The sequence below is a fragment of the Phoenix dactylifera genome, unplaced genomic scaffold, assembly GCF_009389715.1.
Source record: "Phoenix dactylifera cultivar Barhee BC4 unplaced genomic scaffold, palm_55x_up_171113_PBpolish2nd_filt_p 000488F, whole genome shotgun sequence".
NCBI classification, from domain to species: domain Eukaryota; kingdom Viridiplantae; phylum Streptophyta; class Magnoliopsida; order Arecales; family Arecaceae; genus Phoenix; species Phoenix dactylifera.
This window is the reverse complement of record NW_024067908.1, coordinates 48,679-69,602: the sequence shown is the minus strand read 5'-3', so window position 1 is coordinate 69,602 and position 20,924 is coordinate 48,679. Positions and strand designations below refer to the sequence as shown.

At 42.1% G+C, this 20,924-nt stretch overlaps 1 protein-coding gene across 2 annotated transcripts; it reads right to left on the bottom strand.

Moving 5' to 3' along the window:
• Positions 1-422: 422 nt before the first annotated feature.
• Positions 423-19,781, bottom strand: LOC103721758 (phospholipase D alpha 1-like). Of its 2 annotated transcripts, XM_039119089.1 has the most exons (8): positions 19,703-19,781; positions 18,443-18,488; positions 12,268-12,365; positions 12,075-12,164; positions 5,504-5,895; positions 5,179-5,389; positions 1,998-3,885; positions 423-1,042 (listed from the first exon to the last, which is right to left on the bottom strand). In XM_039119089.1, the coding sequence occupies exons 6-8, from the start codon at positions 5,281-5,283 to the stop codon at positions 597-599; spliced, it is 2,439 nt and encodes an 812-aa protein (XP_038975017.1). In that variant the 5' UTR covers positions 5,284-5,389; positions 5,504-5,895; positions 12,075-12,164; positions 12,268-12,365; positions 18,443-18,488; positions 19,703-19,781; the 3' UTR covers positions 423-596. The 2 variants fall into 2 exon arrangements, with proteins under 2 accessions (XP_038975017.1, XP_038975018.1); XM_039119090.1 differs by lacking the exon at positions 19,703-19,781 and having other exon boundaries at positions 18,443-18,953.
• Between the last annotated feature and the right edge of the window lie 1,143 nt (positions 19,782-20,924).

Below are 20,924 nucleotides of genomic sequence, written 5' to 3'. Positions count from 1 at the left end.
TATGACCATTTGAAGACCGTGGGTGAAACACTGCTGCAGGATGAAAATAATTTAGAAGACATGAGACATGCCCCATGAACCAACTCCTGGTAAAGTAATTACCAATGGCTCTGCAGAGGTTATCTTTAAGTTTTTGTAACATTAAACAGAGAAAACATTCAATTAGGCATTAGTATCAGAATCTCCAAAACCATCAATCAATTTAAAAGGCAACTCGCCAACAACCAGATTTGTTAAGGATATTTGTATGGAGGATGAATAGAGCTGACCCCCTACCAATCTATCAAGTTTCCTCTTCTACATCACCTCAGCTTTCACAGTTAAACCGGTTCGTAGTTAGCTACCCTTTAATCTGGAATCATCTTTAGTGATTTCTATAGCATTGCCACTTGCTGTAAGAATCAAAAATTAAGGCAACGGAAGTCTCGAGTAGATGTCACATACTAATGTTGATGGTGAATGAAATTAAAACGTCATACTACATCGACGTAGGCCTCTCTAATTATAATACGTAAATCCTACAGATGGTGCATGAGTGTCATTTATTATGTAACAACATTTATGCATTTAGTCCCAAAAGTTGAGAATAAAAAAGCTCATGTGGTGAGAATAGGGGGAAGGATTTCAGACTTCTTGCCCTTGACAGGAGCCTTGGTGTCTGGAAAGAAGCCATCCGGTGGCAATTCTGACAACTCTCCAAACTCCGAGACCTGGATGGGGAAAGGAAGCAGATGGCCAGGGAGATTGATCACCTCGTCTCCCACAAACTTCTCCCACAAGTCCTCAGCAATTCGCTTGACTGTTCTCACACACTTTAAGCTCTCAGGCTCAAGAAAGACCGGAGATAGGTGCCGGTGGTGGCTCATGAAGTGCTCGTACCACAATGACATGCGGTATCCATAGATGAGTCCACGAGCTGGTGCATCAGGCCTGTTAAGGAAAGCAGGTTGATATGCTCCATGGGCAATCTCAGAGTCCCTGTCACCTGCAAGTGATCTCTGATTCAAGTTTGCAGAGCCAATGATCACATATTCATCATCCACTGCACATAAGAGAATAATGCTGAGTTGAGGAAACAAAGATATCAAGCTACATGTCCCAAGTAATTGGACTATTGAAGAATTATAGAGTGAAACTCTAAAAATGGGGGGAAGGTTCCCTTCTGCCAATTGCATCACAAGAGAGAGAGGGAGAGAGAGAGAGTACTAAAGATTCCAAAACAATACAACAGGAAACTACAGAAGGGCAATTGCCAATTTGTACCTTTGGGAACTTCAAAATGAAATCTCTTATAGAATAAGAAGGCCGATAATATTGTACAGATGTACGTTAAAAGGGTATTTTCTGTTGCTCTGTGATTGCCAGTTCATTCCTATTTACCGGGGAAAAAAACAGAAAACTTGGAGATAATAAAGTTGGTGACATTCAAAGGCTCAGAAAGTTGGGTGCCATGAGAAAGATGAATCTCCAATAAATAAAAAAAACGGTCAAAGTTAATTATGAAGAATAAATTTGGCTAGATTTGAGTATGTGAGGGAGCTCAAATTCCCTGCATCAGGTGAAAAAAGGATCCAGAATCAATCATTGTATATATGCAAAGGAAAAGAAGGTTTTGGAAGGCATTACAACTAGAATTTGTGTCTAGTCAATAAAAAAAGGAGGTATGACATGCAATAATATGGACGAATGCTGGAAGCAGGATACAGAATTGGAAAGACAGACAACATGAGCTTTTAAAAAAACAAATCGTTCATATCGAATCCAAGTGTGAGACAAATTGTAGATTATAGTTTATGGCCTCTTACATTATTGGCATCAACGGAATGACTACTCAAAGTGGTTTAATTTATGGCTACCTGGCTACATCTAAAATCAAAACCATAAAATGGTTTAAATAAATGTGAGAGACTGTTTCTGCACTTTGAATGTCAGATTGAAATATAAATTTAAAATCATCACATGGAAAACTTCTAAAACAGAGAACTTAAGTTTCTCACCGATCATAAGCTTGGCATGCACATAGATGAGGAATCGCCGGTTGACTTGTGCCCTCCAGTAGTCGGAGCCTGGTTCTGGCCTCTCCGGTGGGATGTACTCCCCGGGATATCGAACTTCCCTGTTCCCCAAACAGAAGAAATTCAAATAATCACATGGGTGTGCCTTCCCACCTAACCTTGCTTCCTCTATAGCCCTGGCCACAATTCCGTACATCATCTCCATTGTCAGCCTGTTCCAATGCAGTATGGCCTGCACTGTATCACCCTCCGGTATCCCCTCGGGCCACATCGGGGTCACTATATAAGCTGCAAACCTTTCTCCCAGGCGAATCTTGCTTGCAATCTTCAAGGCTATCTCGATAGGGATCAAATTCAGACATCCACAATCCTGCTCTTCCCTCCAGGAAGCACAACTTCCAAAGAAGTATTGATTCTCAATGTATATGAACCTCTTTGCTCTTCTAATGGCTTCGACATAGCCCGAATGTATGCTTTGATCGACCGTCACATCTTTTGCACTCATCAGACCCAGCTCAGCAGCTTCGGATGGATCAGATGGGAAACCCACCACCGAAGCATCATCAATTGATCGGAAGACTTGCACATTCCATGATTCTTGAGTAGCAAGACCTGATGGGATTGGAAAGATATCAGGCTGCTCGTGGATTTTTACCAAGCAATGAGAGATCTCCTTCGGGGACTGTTTTATCCATCGCTGCTCGAAATTGGTAAGTACATCCCAAGCTGCAAGGCCTTCGAGCTTGGAATGCACATCATGCCATGGCTCCCTCGGGCCACCATGGCGGAGATCAGCATGGGGGAAGTTGTGCTGCTGGAAATCATCAACGTAGGTCGTGTCGAGGTTTCTGAACAGAGTGTGGTTCTCATCATCGTACCTTCCACCACAGAGATCGATTCCACCAACAAAGCTTACAATACGGGATGTACCATTGCTCATGGGAGCATCAAGACAGACTGCCTTCTGGTGGTGGGTGAACTCCATTCCGATCTCAACATGCTGCACCGCAGTGAGGGAGGGGTCAGCATTGCGTGGGCAGAGGAAGCACTTCACCATGCTGCCTTGGAAGAACTCGTAAGTCTCCTCGTCATGTGTGTTCATCAGCCCTGCATTCCCTAAGAGCGACACCGAGGTTCGGTCCTTCCAGACCATGACCAACACCGTAACCCCTTCCTCGGCCTTTTTCTTCAGCAGTTCTCCTATGGTTACACCCTCTGCGCCAGGGATCATGCGCTCCGGATCTCGAATGAGTGTGATGTTGACATTCACCGACCAGCCAGCGACGTAAATGAAGTGTTTTGCTTCTGTTATGGCAATGTAGAGATCCTCCCATAGTCTCGGAGGGTGGTAGTTTTTACCATCGGAGAGATGGATCACCGGTCGGAAATTGTTAGAAAGATGAGAGTTCTGGTAGAGCGTCACCTCGCAACCGGTCTTCTGAGGGAAGTAAACCTTGGGAAGGCCAGAGAATTGTGGAAGTCTGATACCTGCATTCCAACATGGATCAGAGGTGATATCAGAGAATTTAAGGAGGACATGGATCTTTGCTTTTTTGAGCTTGTGGCCCTCGTCGTCGAAGAGATCAAACCAGCCTTCCAGAGGTTGCCCGGTGAGTAACTGGGAGGTGGGGATCTTAGCACGGCCCAAAACCTTTGCATCCACTGGTAGCTGGTTTTTAATTGATATTACGATTGAGGGAGCGGAGTAGGCGCAGTAGATGTGAAAGGACTCGTTCCATATTGGGTTCTTGGGATGGAATTCAATCTCTCTGGTCCTTGCCACCCTTGCCCCACCGATGTCCACAGTGGCATAGAGCTTGGTGTGGGCAAGCTTGTCGAGATGTAAGGCTTCCTCTATCTTTTCTGTGACCTGGGATGCCGTTTTTATGGCAGCAAAAGATTAAAAATGAAATCTACAGATGCAAACTTCGAAATTAAGAAGATGAGTACAGATGCGAACTTTAATTTGTAAAGAGTCAAAGCTTGCTCTAAAGGACACAAGCAAGTTTGGTATTCATGAGTTAAAACAAGAAGATTGTTAAGAATCACTTGTGTCTAAGATGCTATGCTACAAACTCCGGAAGGGGTCAGAGAACTACTTTTTCATCTAATCTGGCCTACTGGGTTTACTCTGTTGTGCGTAGCCCAGCTAATTTGCAAGCTAATACAGATTGTGATCTCATTATCCCTTTTTTTTCAAAAAAAATGTTGTTTTTGCTCGATTGCTTCCATAGCACAAATAAGACACAAAAGGTCAGGCAGCTGACGTGTAACTCTGCCATAGCTCGTGGCTATGGCTCCGGCGTAGGTTGCAAAGTCGGGAAGAAAATCCATGTCCAGATCCTGGGTAGCGTTTATCCAACTGTTTGACATGGAAAATTCCACCCCTGTTTCTTTGAAATAATGATGACGCTCCCATTGTTGTTATTTAAAAAAAAAAAATCCTCCTATCTGCTGTCTTTTTTGCGGCCACCGTGGGCTGCCGGGTAGAGGAGCAACAGGACAGTCAAACCAGCCATGGAAACTTTCTATTTTAAAATTAAAAAAAAGTTCCCTATCCAAAGATTTTTACGCAGACCGATCTCTACTTTGACGTGCACCACATAATTCTGCCAAGGCTACTTACTAAACTATGGGTGTTAACCTGCTGCCCCTGTTAATTAGTTTAAAACTTCCATCATTTCTCCCACGGAATAGCCCAAGTGAAATTTTCTACTTCCTAGACGTCACACACTCATGAACTTCGCTTACTCGCTTGGGAGGGTCTCTTGAAAGCGAGAAGCGTTCGGTCAAAAACGGCAGCTTGCCGGATTCAGCATGCCAAAGTCTCGTAAATCTTTGAGACCCGACAAATTCGGCACAAGGTCCCGATATTCCCTTGAAGGGATGGCGGAGAAAGGGCGGAGAAGATAGAAAGAGAGAGGGTCAGTGGTTTGATTGAATCACTACTCACTACTGAACTGGGCTACCTATTAGCAGCTAGGGTTTAAACGATCAAAACAAACTCACCAATCTACCAGGGGACAGTCCAGATCCTTATAACCTTGGTTTATGAAATAGCAAGACAATTCTGCCTGATTGGCTTCCTCCGCACTCGAGAGTCCATTCCATCTAAAAGAAGCTAATAGAAAGAGGAAATATGACAGAAGGAAGAAGGTAGTACCTGAAGGAGGAAGCCATGGAAACAATGGTGGAGGTGATCAGCTTCAAAGATTGTCAAATCGAGAACGCCATGGAGGAATTGGGAAGCCTCGACCAAATATGCCATCTCTCTATCTCCTGATGCTGAGATCCCACCAAAGTTCTCGTCCTATATAAATAATGCAATCTTTGGGTTTCACATGCCGCCTTCCTCTCTCTTTCCTATCTCTTTCCTGGTTTGACGTGATTTTGAGTTGAGTAGAGCTTCTCGAAGATTATCCGAAGAATAAAGTGATGCGCATGTTGATGTTTTAGTCAACTAAAACAGGGTTACAGTGAGGCAGTACCTATCTTCGATCCAAAGCAATGCTTTGCGGACTGGGGTAGGCGGTCGGTTTAGATGCTTCCATCTTGGGAAGGCTGATCGACCCGGAATTCGATGCCCCCCCGTCTTTGCTGACCTGCAGCTTACGAAGCCGCCGCGCGAATCCAGGCTGCTACCTTTTCAGCTTCGCATCTCTTATCTTGTCTCCCAGTGAGTCTTGCTTTTTTGGCAGGAACGCATTAAAGATGAGAGAACAACCGGAACTAGGCCCACCAAAGACAGGTGCCAATCAAGACCGAAATGTTACAGGAGTATAGCCTGGATCTTTTTTCCATGTTTTATTTTGAGTAATATAATATAGCCGGATTTAGTCTAGGATCATGACTCTTAATGTCAAGCTTCAACAAATCCTGTCTTTAAGAAATAAACAAATTCAGATTTTCAATATCATCACAATAGCACCAGTATATAACAGGGAGGAGCTTCTATACGGCGATTACGATTAATATAGTATTTGAGGAGCAGCATCTGTAGACTTCTGCTACTAAATTTTTTTATTATAATAATGATGGATAGCACATAATTAACTTAGCCTCTAGAGATACAACCATCAGGCATATGATCACTTTATCAGTAGCTCATATGAAAAAAATGTGGTGGGAATATTATATGATTTGCCTCCTATAACTCGAGTCACCTGCAGAGGGTTGGTGGCCTTCCTGGGCTCAGACAAGATTGCTCGTTCTTTCCATCATGGCCCGGAAGAAACTACTAAGATCTTTCAACTTTAACAGGCAGGTGGTATTTGAACACCGTCTAATTGAAAGAAAGAAAGCAAACATCAAAGAGTAACTTACCAGATCCCACCTTTATGTGCTGCGTCCTTGCATGCCCCAATATCCAAAAAGGGGACTTTATACGGAGAAAACATATTAGAGGATTGGAATAGGTAGGAATTTACCAGATCTCATTTACATGAATTCATCATTATAGAAATTACAGCATTAAGGTATTCGATAATAAATCTGGGGAAGGTTTCTTTCCTCCATTTGCATCGAGAAAAAGTATTTGATAAAGAAAGATGGATCAGAAAATCAAAACGGAAGGTCAAAATATAAAAAGATTGTGGATTGGTCTCGTTCAAAATAATAAAATAAATGTGCGATGTAGACCCTAAAATGGACTACAGCAATATTCAACATGGTTACATGACCTGTCGGAGAAGTAGTGCCAAAAATGCATCGCAAACTTCTGTTTAGTTATAAGATATGCATTTCACTCGTTCAGAAAAGTAATGCTCATCAAAAGGATTCAATATCAAAGGAGAAAGTATTTTGAAAGTCAGTCCAATAAAAATAAGGTCCAAATTAGGTGCATGCATCAATCAAAATAAGGGCCATTGAGTTTTCTTGCATGTATCTAAAGCATTTGTATATGTAAACCCCCCCACCCAAAAAAAGCATTTATATGCTATTTAGAAAAAGATAGTATATAAGGTCCAATTAGTATATATCCAATGGCATCAAATGATGATTCAAATGGTGATCATGAAATTTAAGCCATGTTTACTTTGGAGGCAAGCATAACTGTAAGCTTTATAAATGAAAATTTCACATATATTTCTACGCATGGCCATGCTCTGTCACTGAAAGGTTCCTCAAATTCATTGTTGACAACTTCTAAATTTTCTTGGCTCGCCCCTTCATATGGACAGCTCTGAAACCATCTCAGATAGTTGTGCCTTTATTATTCTCCATACCTACAATTTTTGCCAGCGCTTGGATATTTTTATTCCTATATTTTACTACTTTCCACCTAAATATCCTCAACTCTGGTAAGCTCGCTGTATGCTTTCGCTATAGGCCAATATGCTACTAGATAGTTGGTCCTACCCATTAGGTTAGACGTTAGAGTAGCCTTCTGAAAGCATCACTTACGTGAAGCATACACAAAACATCTTGTAGCCCAATATCTGCTAAGGATACTTTGCACCAATTTATCCTCAAAAATACTGTTGTTTTTTCCTAATAGAGCCACATAAATGAAACAAGTTACCAGATATCCGTTTGCCATCAAATATGAGCAAAGAACCATTTATTAGTATTTCCCAAATTATAACCAAGCACCTTCTAAATGAATTACATATGACTGATTTTTTCGCAAAATTCTGCTGAAATTCATATTTAGTACCTACTCATGTTGAAAACTCATTAAAAAACAAAATATAAATCAGAGACAACATAGACAAGTAGGTATCCTAATTCCTAAGTATCAGTAGCTATCTATATCTGAAAATCGTAAAAGAAGTGCAATATGAGAGTGAATTCATCAATACATAGTATTTTTTTTTTTTTTTGGTATAACGGCTGCTCACGCTACTTTGGTGTAGGTACAGCCAGCAAAATCAAGAGTAAGAAAATGACAAAGCAATGGGGGAGCGGCCCTCTGGTCTGTCTAGAGGACGTCTCCAGAATGCTGGGCAGCATAGGCGGCGAACCAATCAGCAGCCTTGTTCGCCTCCTAGTACACGTGTACGGCCTGGAAGGCGCTGCAGTCCTCCATCATCCGACGAAGATCGCGGAGCAGAGAATTTCCATCCCCCCTCCTCCCCTCTTTCTGAATCCAGTCGAGCACCATCGCTGAGTCCCCCTCAAGGAGGATGCGTTTCGCCCTCAGCACCCATCTCGCATAGGAGATGCCTTCCCAGGCGGCCCTGAGCTCCATCCCTGCCGTTGACAGACCCGCGGTGCTTTGCCCTCCAGCCGTGATCAATCTAGAGTCATGGCTCCTGATCACAAAGCTAATGCTTGCTCTGTCTCTATCACTGGATGCCCTACCATCAAAGTTCACTTTGAGATGGCCTGGGGGTGGGGCCTCCCAAGAGACAAGGGTGATCTCGGGCACTGTAGCAGCATAGGATGGTTCCAGATATCCCTGGCCATCCCAAATAAAGCCGGCGTGGTAGCTCTGGTGATCTCCACTGCCTGACGGAGTGCACACTCCACAACACACCACAGGGACGCCCATTTGTCTTCGAAGATCTGGGCGTTTCTGTCCAACCATATATGATATGCTACATAGGCACATGTGACACCCCACTCAATCGTCCGTGAGCTGCACATGGCCTCCCTCATCTGTCATAGGAGATCGTCAACAGAACAGGTAGCCTAGGTCAGCTAAATCAAAGCCCCCTCCATATCTGTGCTGCCGTGGGCAACCAATCAAGGCATAGCTAATGGACTCCATGTCAGGGCACTTATCATAGCTCGGAGTAATCCTGACACCCCTCCCTGCCAGCATGCTCCTGGTCGATAAGCATCCCCAGGCCACCTTCCACAAGAATAGGGCCACCTGGGGATGGAGACACATCTGCCAGATCCATTTGCCCTCCATCTGTCGGGTAGCTCCCCCTCCCATCACCTCTTGTAAGTTCGCAGCCCGCACCTTAGGCATCCCTATGGATACCCAAACCAATCTGTCCGACGTCTCCCCTATAGGTACCAGGATAGTCAGAATTCTGTCAACCAGCTCCTCTCTAAAGGCATCCCTGATTAGTGCCCCATTCTATCCGCTCTCCTCCTGGACTATCAGATCACTGACCCTGCAGCCCTCCAACCTCGCTGAATCAACCAAGGTCGGCACTCGACTCAGCGAATGCTTGGATACCCAGCTGTTCTCCAAGACATCAATGGATCGACCATCCCCAACAACCCATCTGATCGCCATACATACCAACGGATTTTTCTCCAAATGAACACCGCCGGCCTACCTGAAAATCCATCGCCACCGTACAAACTCCATATTTGGCCCTCATAAGTGTACTCCATAGACTCTCAGGGTCCAAGATATATCTGGCCGCATGTCTCGCCGCCAGCACCCCCCGCCTCGCCACTAAGGAGTGGACCCCCAAACCACCCTGCTTGACCGACTGACAGACCACCTCCCCCGCCATCATATGAACACCCCCTCTACCCTCCTGTCTCTCCCAGATGAAATCTCTGAATAGCTTCTCCAAAGACCTCAAGAACGTCGTCGGCACCACAGTGTTCGACATTAGATAGACCGAAATTGAGCTGAGAACCGACCGCACCAAGACCACTCTACCCATCATGGAAAGTGCACCCATCAGCTACCCCTCGAGTCTCTGTCTGATACTGAGCTCCATGTCAACACAGTCACTACATCGAAGTCGGCAGCTAGTAATGGAAACCCCCAAATACCTTAAGGCGCCCTCCTGCTTTCCAACTCCCAGTATCTTCTTGATGGATGCCTTCACCTGCGGCTTGATCTTCGGGCTGAAGCTGACCGTGGACTTGGCCAGATTGACCCACCGGTCGGAAGCTGTATAGTAGTCCTCAAGAATCCTCCGTATGGCCCTAGCCATCTGTCTCGTAGCCTGCGCCAGGAGCAGACAATCGTCAACAAAAAGGAGGTGCGATATTTGGACAGATGCCGGCACTAGCCTATATGCCTCCATAACCTAGGTCACTGCAGCCCGCCGAAGAGCTCTTGAGAGCGTATCCGAGCACAGAATAAAGAGCAGTGGGGACGATGGGCACCCTTGCCACAGCCCGACAGAAGACTCGAAGAAGTGTGTCGGCGAGCCCTTCACTAGGATAGCAAAGGATGGAGGCCTAACACAGCCCATAACCCAACCTATCCAGTCCTCAAAAAAGCCAAAGCTCACCAGCGTGCACTGTAGGAAATCCCAACATATTCTGTCATAGGCCCTTTCCGTGTCTAGGAGATCTTAAAAGCCCTTTCCGTGTCTAGCTTGATCTCCATGAGGCTCCTCCGGCTCGAGGCACTCTGAAGATCGTGCATGAATTCTTAGGCGATGAGGACGTTATCAGATATACTCTATCCTCCCACGAAGGCTCCCTGCTCCGGGCTAATGAACCTCGGCAAGATGCTCCTCAATCTAGCCACTAGTACCTTTATTGTAGCCTTGTGCAAGGTGGCGCACAGGCTAATTGGATGATAATGGCTCGGCTCTGTAGCATCCTGTCTCTTCGGGATCAGGGTGACAACGGTCCTCTTCCAATCTACGGACATCGTAGATGTACTGAAGAACTGCTGAATGGCCTCCACCACATCCTGTTTGATCAAGGGCCAATATCTTTTGAAGAAGACCGGAGGAAAACTATCTGGGCCCGGGGCTTTATCTTCAGAAAGGGACCATAGTGCCTCCTGGATCTCCTTGACAGACAGGCTTAATCAGTGTTGCATTCTCCTCTGTCGAGATCCTTGTCACTGGGGGCTGCATGACTGGAGATCCTCCACTCCTCGTCTGAGTGGTCCATCTGGTGTGGAAGAACTGCTCAAACACTCACCTGATAGCGTCCAGATCCTCTGTGATATGACCATCGCACCCCTGACTGATCTGATCCTGCTCCTCTGCCTCCGAATGTCCGTCGACTGATGAAAAAATTTAGTGTTCTGGTCTCCCTTTCTGATCCACTGAACTCTGGACTTCTGTCTCCACAGAGTCTCCTGCTGTCGAAGGAGTGAATCATGTAAGGATAACCTAGTATCTCTGCTGGTTGGTACCCATCTCACCAAGTGAAAGCACTCGGGTTCAAACTTGAGTAATGGCGAATAACCACCATATGAGACACACACACACACACACACACAGAGAGAGAGAGAGAGAGAGAGAGAGAGAGAGAGAGAGAGAGAGAGAGAGAGCACTTGAAGTAGATGGCATAGATAAAATATAAAATTATGATATAAGAAACAAAAAAGTGAAACAGTATCTTAAGAGATGATAATTTACATTTTCAGAAAAATATTAACCAGCATCTTTCAGTCCATTTTGTTGTCTCAAAGTTTAGCTCTTTTCTTTAAACCTTTATTATCTAGAGCACAACACCATTAGTCTAACCACTACCAATGATACATAAAACAAGTCCACTATAAGAGTATTTGATTCAAATTAGTTTGAATTTTATACTAGTATAATTGTAACTAATTTGCAGGCTTACATGCTAGTAGAACAACCTTAGGAAAAAAATATATTCTGATATTGATTATTCAGCCACATTTCCTGCATTTTCTGTCATCACCAATATATGTCGAGCATATGAAACAATTCTCCAAAAAATTCTCCAAGCATCTAATTCATTTTTGGTGCATGCTCTTGAAAGCTTTTGACTTTGGTATGACTGAAATAATGGAGCAATGCACCCAATCATGAATCAAGCTGAATAAGCAGGTTCCTCATCACATTTTTAAATTCATTATAATAACTTTCCATTGGCTCAAACCTACATGAACTCTGGGTCAAGAATCTCAAGCCCTGCTATTATTTTCATAAGGTCAATCAAAACGGCAACATTTACACATGCAATAACCAGGAAGCACTTATCTGTCAGATCAATTTTTTCAAATATTAGACATAACTACTTAACCTACCATCAGATAAGTATTGTAACAAAAATGTATTTAGCTGCAGTTTAAATACTTAACCTACCGTCGTATAATACTAAAATTTGATGTCAAGACTATTTATCTCTGTCCATGCAATAGCTTAACTCTATTCACACATGTCACATTCTTTAAATTAAAATGAATATAGTGATTAAACTAATTACCAACAGGAGAAAACTTGCCGCAGGTCCTTATGCCATTACACTCTCAGCAATCTCAGTACATAAAGATTGTTGATATCCAGAAACCATTACCTGACAAATATACCAATTCAAATTTATTGTGTTATAGTTAAGTCATGTAAAGTTGTAAACTTCTATGATATTTTTAAGACGAAATAAGAATGGACAAGATTACTTTTCTGCAGCTTGCACTCATAGGTGCTTAGCACTGTATTAGCTCTCTCTCTGATCATGAAAGCATGACAGTAAGTGCCATGAGAGTGGAGAGAATATCTGGAGAGTTGCATAAACATCATCACAAGCTAAAATTGGTCCAACATTAGCGAAAACAAAAGCATAAGGTCACACTGTTATCCACTCTAAGACATTGACTTGTAAAGGGTAATTTACTACTTAGCAATGAGTAGCCAGATGGTACCTGCTAAAACCTTGAGTTGTAAATGGTAAGGCACTACATAGCGATGGGTAGCCAGATGGTACCCACATGCATTACTAATGTAAAATTCAATTATATTTGTAACGTGAGATAAGAATGGGAAAAGATTACTTTCTGCAGCGGAATCAATTTTGAAGCAGCGGAATCAATTTTGAGACAGCGAAAACAATGTTTTGGCACTTTTAGATGCTTAGCATCATAGTCATATCTCTAGTCACAAGATTTTGATACTAATTGGTACTACAGTGGAAACAGTATGGTGAGAGTTGCATTTACTCTAATACAAGCTAAAATTGATTCAACATTAGCAAAAACAAAAGCATAAGGTCACACTCTCATCCATGCTATAATATTGAGCCACAAAGGGTAACAGTACTACTTAGCAATGAGTAGCTGGATGTTAACCCCATGCACTACTCTCCAAACAAGGAATATTAACCATATCGAACAAAAGCCGATGCATAGTTATAGATTTGAATATAAAAATAAATTTTGACCTTTGTAACAATTCAAACTGGGCCATTCAGACATCTATACCCTGACTACCAGGCAAGGTATGCCGAACTGGTACCGATAGGCATACCGGTCGCCTACCGGACTGGTTTGGTATCGGTTGAACCAGTACCGAACCGGCAACACAGCACGTCGTGCGCGCTGTGGATAATGCCACAGAGTGGCAAATGCCACTAGTGGCATTTCCTAGAAAATGCTACAGAGTGGTATTTAAATGCTCCGTATCGGTGCGAATTAGTCCGGTTCGCAGCAGTACAAGCCCGGTACCGCTATGTACTGGTGTGAGCCCATCCAATACGGGCTGAACCGGCTGGTTCGGCATACCATGCTACCAGGCAATTGATCCATCTAGCAAAAGACAGAAAATGTAAAGATAGAAAGAAGAATAAGAAGAAGAAATTCATCGGCGACGCCAGTGGCAGCACCCACCTCATCAGCCAATCTCCCAAGTCCCCATCTTCTCCCCCTTTCCTTCGAACACTGATCCAGTCCATTACTTCTACCAAGATATCTAAGTTTAGGGAGAAAGAGAAGTTGGAGAGAGTGCGTGAAAATGAGGAGAGACAGAGAGTAGGAGTTTTGGAAGTGATGAAGCGAAAGGTATCATTGTTGCTTGTCAATGTCAGCCATATGAGTAATAGCAGAAGAAACTTGTTTCTAATTTTTGAATCCTATAGTGGGTTATATGTAGGAATGGAAACATTAAATCTGAACTATTCTCAGCATGCCAAGTGCTCCAGACTAGTATCAAATATGACAGAAGCAAAGTTACATGTAACATCCAACAAATGTCAGTACTAGAGTGAGTAGGGGATGGCAAGAAAGTAACTAGTCTGGCATTCCGAGTGCTGAGGACTAGTTTAAATATGGTAAATCTTACATATATACTTCCAACAAATGCTAGTGTTATAGATGATTTTTTTTCCCTGTCAAGGGATCACATGTAAGAAAGGCTTCTGCAGAACATGAGACCTATAGTTGCCCTGTCAACAATTAGAAAAGACATGCAAAGAAGAGGAAAGATGTGAATAGAGTGATGATGCAAAGCATTTTTTTTCAGGAGAGAGGGCTATACCATATTCTGTTTTTAACCCTCCAAATAAATATCTAGGGCCTACTTTCCCCTCCCCCTTTCATCCCTTCCTATTGTACTTTCACCTCTAGTCGTGCAACTTTTTTTTCTGTGGGATATCTTTGTTGCTATAACACTGCCTTTATCTATCATCCGACAGCTATAACCATCAAAAGAAACACTGTAAGGGTCTAATCTTGCTCTCGCTCTGACGGAGCTCCCACTTGCATATCGTGTAGCTTTTTGCCTCATTCAGAAGTGCATTGATCTAAGGTAGTTTCTTTGAGGAGTGACATACTATGCTTTCTAAGATAATCTTACCATTCTATTCAAGTTTGTGTGTTTAATTCTAAAAGTGGAGCATAATCACCAGTATCGCATTGGCTTCAAGGCTAGACTTGATAGGGCCCTGTGCAACAAAACAATGATATGAACTTAAGTAGAAATAAGATGCTAAAAATAGAATTACATTTCATGAAGGCTCATACAGGTGACGCCAAGATTGGTCTGTTCAATTATATGATTACCAGAAAACAGAATAAAAATAGCTTCATTATAAATCACTCCAAAATTTAGCAAAACATGCAATGATACTAAATTTTCAGAAATTTGGTAGACGGAGGAAAAATTCAAAGCCCCAAATGACTTTCAACACTGAAGACCTACAAACAAAGCACAGTTGTGCAATAGAAAAGGCAACATCATTGTTGGTGGTAGCAACTTAGTTTCCAGAACTGGGAGTGAGTTTTGGTGCAGAGATGCAGATATTTGTAGAAACACTTTTAGTAAGAAAGCACTTCGGAAGTGGGTGCAAGTTCATGATTCGGAGAAGATTCCCAAGCAGGTGTATTATCCTAGGTATAAGATTTTGGCTACTAAGGTTAGCAATACATTTTGAGTGCCGTAGTAATTAACTATTAATCCTCGTGATTCATGCCTCATGTACAGCAGCATCTTAAAGGCAATTCTGTATAAATATCTTTATGTAACATGTGTCTTAAACAATGTCAGCGGAACCGTCTCGAATCGGGCGGTTCGGGCCATTCCGCGTCATACCAGTGGCTCACCTGTACGGCTTCGGCAATGAAAACAAAATCTATTGCTGGAGGCAAAGAAGGAGAAGGAAAAGAGAGTAAGAGAGAGAGAGAGCAGGGGAGGGAGGGAGGCCGGTGGAGAGTGGCGGAGGCCCGGTGGAGGCCGACGCCAGGCCTTTTTGCGATTTAAGCGGTCGTTTTTCTGTTTCATTCGAAATAGGGGTTGGCCCTTTTTTATTTGGCGATTCGTAAGTGACGTTTCAATACAATCTTAACATTTTATTTCCACTTTTTCTAACTAATCTGCAAATAATTCTTCAAAGTATAGGGATAAGCATAAATTCTCCATTGCAAGAGGATTAAAAAAATATATTTTTTGCTTGAAATGACTATCAACATGTATGGTGAGTAACTACTCACATGAATAAGTCAAGCAATACCAACATATTTAAGAGCAAAGAATATTATGGATGGTTGTAATGAGTAGAATACATATCAAATCCAAACAGGGCAGCCCGGTGCACGAGGATCCTACCATTGTGGGTTCAGGGGAGGGTTAGATGTATGCAGCCTTAGCCCCACAAGTAGAGTGGTTGTTTCTGTGTCACATATCAAATCCAAAAAAGGTTGTATAGAAATTCTTGGAGAAGTGCTGGGTACACCATTTGATAGCAATATGAAATGTGTATAGGTGTCTGAAGAATAAAAACATACAAGTAAAACAGACTGCCACTACCTCTGCAAAGATAAGTAGGAAGACAAAGAAAACAAGAGCAGATAAAGCAGTAGCATAAATAGTTGAATGGTTGTATTAAACATTAACAACATTAAGCACATTATCAAGGAAAAGTCAGAGTGGATATCTTTATTTAATACCAGCTGCAGTGAAATTTATATGCTCATACAACTTCTGCATAAAAGAGGCTCTGAAAAAGAAGCAACTTAAAGTTGTCACAAACCCTGGTCAGCTTCTCAGCTAGCAGTATTAGTCTATTAGAAGAGAAGTGCCAGAGAAACCTATTTATGGAACTAGGATGGTATAGCAACGTGCAATTTGGTCCAGATTTGGATATTTTTCCAGTTGTCTTCTATGACCTCATTGCACATAAAAGAAGGAAGAGAATAGACAACAGGGGAGGAAAAAGGAATCTGTGCAAGACCGAAACCTTTTACTGAAGTAAAAAAGAAGCAGAAAATATGAATAAAAAAAATTGAGAATATGTGGCTACAAGCAAGTAGATTCAAAACCCTTAAAAATGTAATAAATTCTAAACCCCAGAGTACAATCCCGAATCTTGAATAACCAAAATAGAAGACTTGAGAATTTGGCTTCTCATAACCGTAGCAACTAGCAATGCAAGATCCCCACTGCTATCTTCAATGGTCTCCATATTGTATGAATTCTTGGGAAACCAAAGAAAAAAATAACTTAAGAAATAAATAATAGTAAAGAAATTAGAGAAACCATGAAGAAACCAGATCTTTGAAGGGGATAAAAAGAAATTTCAAAGCGAAGAAGGGAGGAAGAGACTCAGAATCACCGCTTAAACCAGCACAAATCCTAAGCGGTTGCATCTGGTTGCCTGCAGTATAGCAGCAGACCATCCAAGATTGCCATTCCTTCTGAAGTCGTTGTGTACTACTTTGCAGTGCAGCAGAAACTATTGTCTAGGAATCATCACAGCCTCTTTGCGTAAACCTTGAAATAGATGCCACTTTCCCCATTTGGGGAAACAAAAAATGAAGAAGAGAAGCAAGAGAGAAGAAAACAAACAAAGAAAGAGAGAATAAACTAAGAAGAAGAAGAGGAAGAAGAAGAAGAAGAAAGAGAAAAAGACCTACGGCATAGAGACTCTGTGGGATTCTTGAATGGATGAGACCAAAACTGAAAGATCCCACTCCCCTTCTCCTCCGGCGCCCTCTCCATCCAACAATGGCTGCAGACTGGTTGCCTACATAACAGCAGGCCTTCCAAAGTTGCCTCGCCCACCGTTCAAGAAAAGAAGACAAACAGAGAAGAGGAGAGACAAGATGGGGGTTAATTTCAAGAAAAGCTTTTAGCTGCACAAAGGCTGCATTTGGTTCAAGAATAAGATAACATCAGAGAGGAATAAAACAAGGGGAAAGTGGAGAGGAGAAGAAGAGAGGAGCGGTGCTAGGGTAACAAAAGAAACCTCTAAACATGCCGATAACTGCCCTGGTGTCAGGAGAAGCCAGAGAACTCAGCGGGTGGGTAATGGGCAGCTACCTGCAGTACAGTCCTGCCTTGCCATTTTCCATAGACTTGTAAATAGAAAACAACAACAATATTTTTCAACCCAATGGGAAGAATTCACCAAAGCTTCACAAAAGATATAGATCATTAGATTAAAAAAAAAAAGAATGAAAAAAGAATTATATGTGTATACATCTCTTCTCATGCAAAGATAACCATTGAAGAGGCAACCATCCAAGTTCTTCCAAAAGCCTCATATGCAAAACCAACCAAATTCTCTGAAGGCACCTTACTTTCCACATATAATAGTACTAGGCATGTCCAATGAATGTGGATTAGGGAAAAAGCTACAAAATAGGATTTTGAGGCTGCGATGAATTCTGCATCTAACAGATCCCTTCCATGCATCTGAAAGACCAGAACAACCCCACCAGCCATGTAGGCAATTAGTTGCCTGCCAGATGGCAGATCATGAAAGTTGCCCCAGCCTTTGCTAGCAAAGACAGGAACAGGAGAAGAGATGGAGTTCAACTAGTAGTGAACCATGCCATCCAAAAATAGAAGAAGAAATGATGCGGAGTTCAATAAGTGCAAAGGCTTATTTTTCCTGCCTACCAGAAATCTTGTCCGGTCTCCAACATGCTGCAGCAGTAGCTTGCAGAACAACTGACTTTCGAAATTGCAAATAATACAGTGTTTAATTTTATTTCCACTTTTCCCCCAAAAGGATGAAAAGTTTATGTTTTTGCTTGAAATGAACATAAGAATATATAGCGAGTAACTACTCACACAAGTAATTCCCCTAGACAAGCAATGCTAACATATTTAAGAGCAAAGAATTTTTGTGGATTATGGTAATGGACAGAGTTCATATCAAATCCGAAGAGGTTGTACAGAAATTCTTCGAGAAATGCTTGTACCCCACTTGCTAGCTATATGAAACATGATCCAGGTGTCGAAGCATAAAAACAAATAGCAAAACAGATTACCACTACCTCTGCAGAGATAAGCAGGAAGACTAAAAGAAAAGCAGATAAAGCAGCAGAATACAGTTATCAAGGGAAAGTCAGGGTGAATAACCTTATTTAATACAAGCTCCAGCGAAAGTTATATGCTCGCGCAACCCCTGCATAAAAGAGGCTCCAAAAATGAAGCAACTTAAAGTTGTCACAAGTCCTAGTCAGCAGTGCCAGAGAAACCCGCTTATGGAACCAGCATGGTGCAGCAACATACAATTTAGTATGAAGAATAGCATTGGAGATTTTTTAAGCTGTCTTATATATTATCATTCCTCATAGAAAGAAGAGAATAGATAGCAGGAGAGGAAAATTGAATCTATGCAATACCAAAGTCTCTGCTACTGAAGTAAAAAAGAAGCAGAAAAATGAGTAACGAAATTGAGAATCTTTGGCTGGAAGGGAGTAGATTTAAAACCCTTAAAACGTCATAAACCGTAATCCCCAGCATACAATCCCTAATCTTGAACAACCAAATAGACGATTTGAGAATTTGGATTCTCAAAACCCTAGGGACTATCAATGCAAGATCCCCACCCAATCTTTCAATGGTCTCCAAATTGTATGAATTCTTGAGGAGCCAAAGAAAAAATTATCTGAAGAAATTAATTATAGTGAAATCAAAGAAAACTTGATAAAACAAAATTTTTTAAGGGGAAAACGAAATTGCAAAAAGAAGAAGGGAAGAAAGACTCTCAGATTCACCACTTAATCCAGTATTATGTTGTTAATCTTCAAGTCTCGGAACAATAAGCCTAAGCGGCTGCATCCAGTTGCCTGCAGAACAGTAGCAGACTGTCCAAGATCGCCTTGCCGTTAGACATAGCCTTCGCAATGCAACAAAACCCTCGTCAGGGAATCATCACAGCCTCTTCAAATAAATCTTAAACCGATGCCACTTTCTCGATTTGGGGAACAAAAAATGAAGAAGAAAAGCAAAAAAGAAGAAAAGAAAGAAAGAAAGAGAAAACGAAGCTAAGAAGAAGGAGAAGAAAGAGAAAAAGATCTAGGCTCGGAGTCCCCATGGGATTCTTGAATGGATGAGACCGAAATCGAAAGATCCCCCTCCCCTTCTCCCTCGGCGATCTCTCCATCCAACAACGGCTGCATACTGGTTGCCTGCGGAACAGCAGGCCTTCCATAGTTGCCTCGCCCATCATCAAGAAGAGAAGACAAGCAGAGGAGAGGAGAGACGAGAAGGGGTTAATTTCAAGAACAGTTTTAAGCTGCAGAAAGGCTGCAGTTGGTTCAAGAATAAGATGACATAGCATAGGAGAATGTAGAGAAGAAGAAGAGAGGAGCAGTGCTAGGGTAACAAACAAACCTCCACAGATGCCAAGAACCGTCCTGGTATTAGGAGAAGCCGGAGAGAGAACCGAGCGGGTGGGTAATGGGATAGCTATTGGTGGCACTGCCGCACTGGGACTCCTTATATAGCTATGGTTTTTGAAGCCGTTACCGTTACAAAGGCCCCGCAGCTTACGCCTTACGCGACCTCTAAATCCTGAGCGCCTATGCGAGAATTTTTTTTTTCCTAAAATGTTTGATATATTACAACTACGCCTGATAAAATCAAAAAATAACGAGCCTTGCACTAGGCAACTCCACCTCCCATCTATATAGTACCTTTAGAGTGGTAGACCATATAAAAAGTCATCCAGTCCGCAATCTAATTTGCCTCTCCGAATTTATACTTAATCTAAAAGGCCATCCGTTGCTCACTATCGTCCAAATATTTCGAAGCAGAAGGTATTTCCCTCTACTGCCAGTCGGGCCACCCTGAATCCAGTCGATCACAGTGACCAAATTACTTTTCAATATAATCGAGCTGGCCTATAGCACTCGCCATATATAGCTATGCGAGATCTTTTTCACTGGGAGTTGGTATAATCCGTTGAATTTATGTAGTGGCATTTTACCCAGCTTTACGTAGGTACTTCTAATTCCGATACCTACTACATTCAAAACTTTGCTCTTCAGGTACGCCAAAGGAGTGCGACAGCCCGATGAACCGCAAAAAAAAAAAAGAAAAAAAAAAGAAAAAAAAAAAAAAACAAACAAACAAACAAACAACGACGAGGAGCGCGACAGCCATAATAGAATCATATTTATCATATTACTTAAATAACCAAAAATTATAAAATCTGTTGGACTTTATTGACCTAGTCTCAGCATGCCAAGCGAATGGTACTTGTATAAAAATATGATGAGTAATCTTACACATTATACCCCAGCAAATATTAGCATTAGAGAAAACCTTTTTTTATAGGTCACATGTAAGAATACCATTATTCTAGTTTGATCTAATCTCGGCAAGGCAGGTGCTGGGATTAGCTCAAATACAATTGAAGCAGCCTTACATGTAAACCCTTGAGGCCTTGACTATATGTTAGTACTAAAGGTGACGAATTTTTCGTTTCACACAATGTTCAAAATAAACTAGTCTTGGAACTCCAAGTGCTGGGAGGACTTCAAATATGATAGAAGCAAAAATAACTCCAATATTAAAGATTGCTAATATTAGATCTGAATGCAAACGCATTGTG

Excerpts from the sequence above, each read along its gene's own strand:
- LOC103721758 (XM_039119089.1), bottom strand. The coding sequence starts at position 5,283 with ATGGCATATTTGGTCGAGGCTTCCCAATTCCTCCATGGCGTTCTCGAT. Across the intron at positions 3,886-5,178 it reads TCCATGGCTTCCTCCTTCAG|GTCACAGAAAAGATAGAGGA; the intron begins GTACTACCTTCT and ends ACGGCATCCCAG. Across the intron at positions 1,043-1,997 it reads GCATGCCAAGCTTATGATCG|TGGATGATGAATATGTGATC; the intron begins GTGAGAAACTTA and ends TCTTATGTGCAG.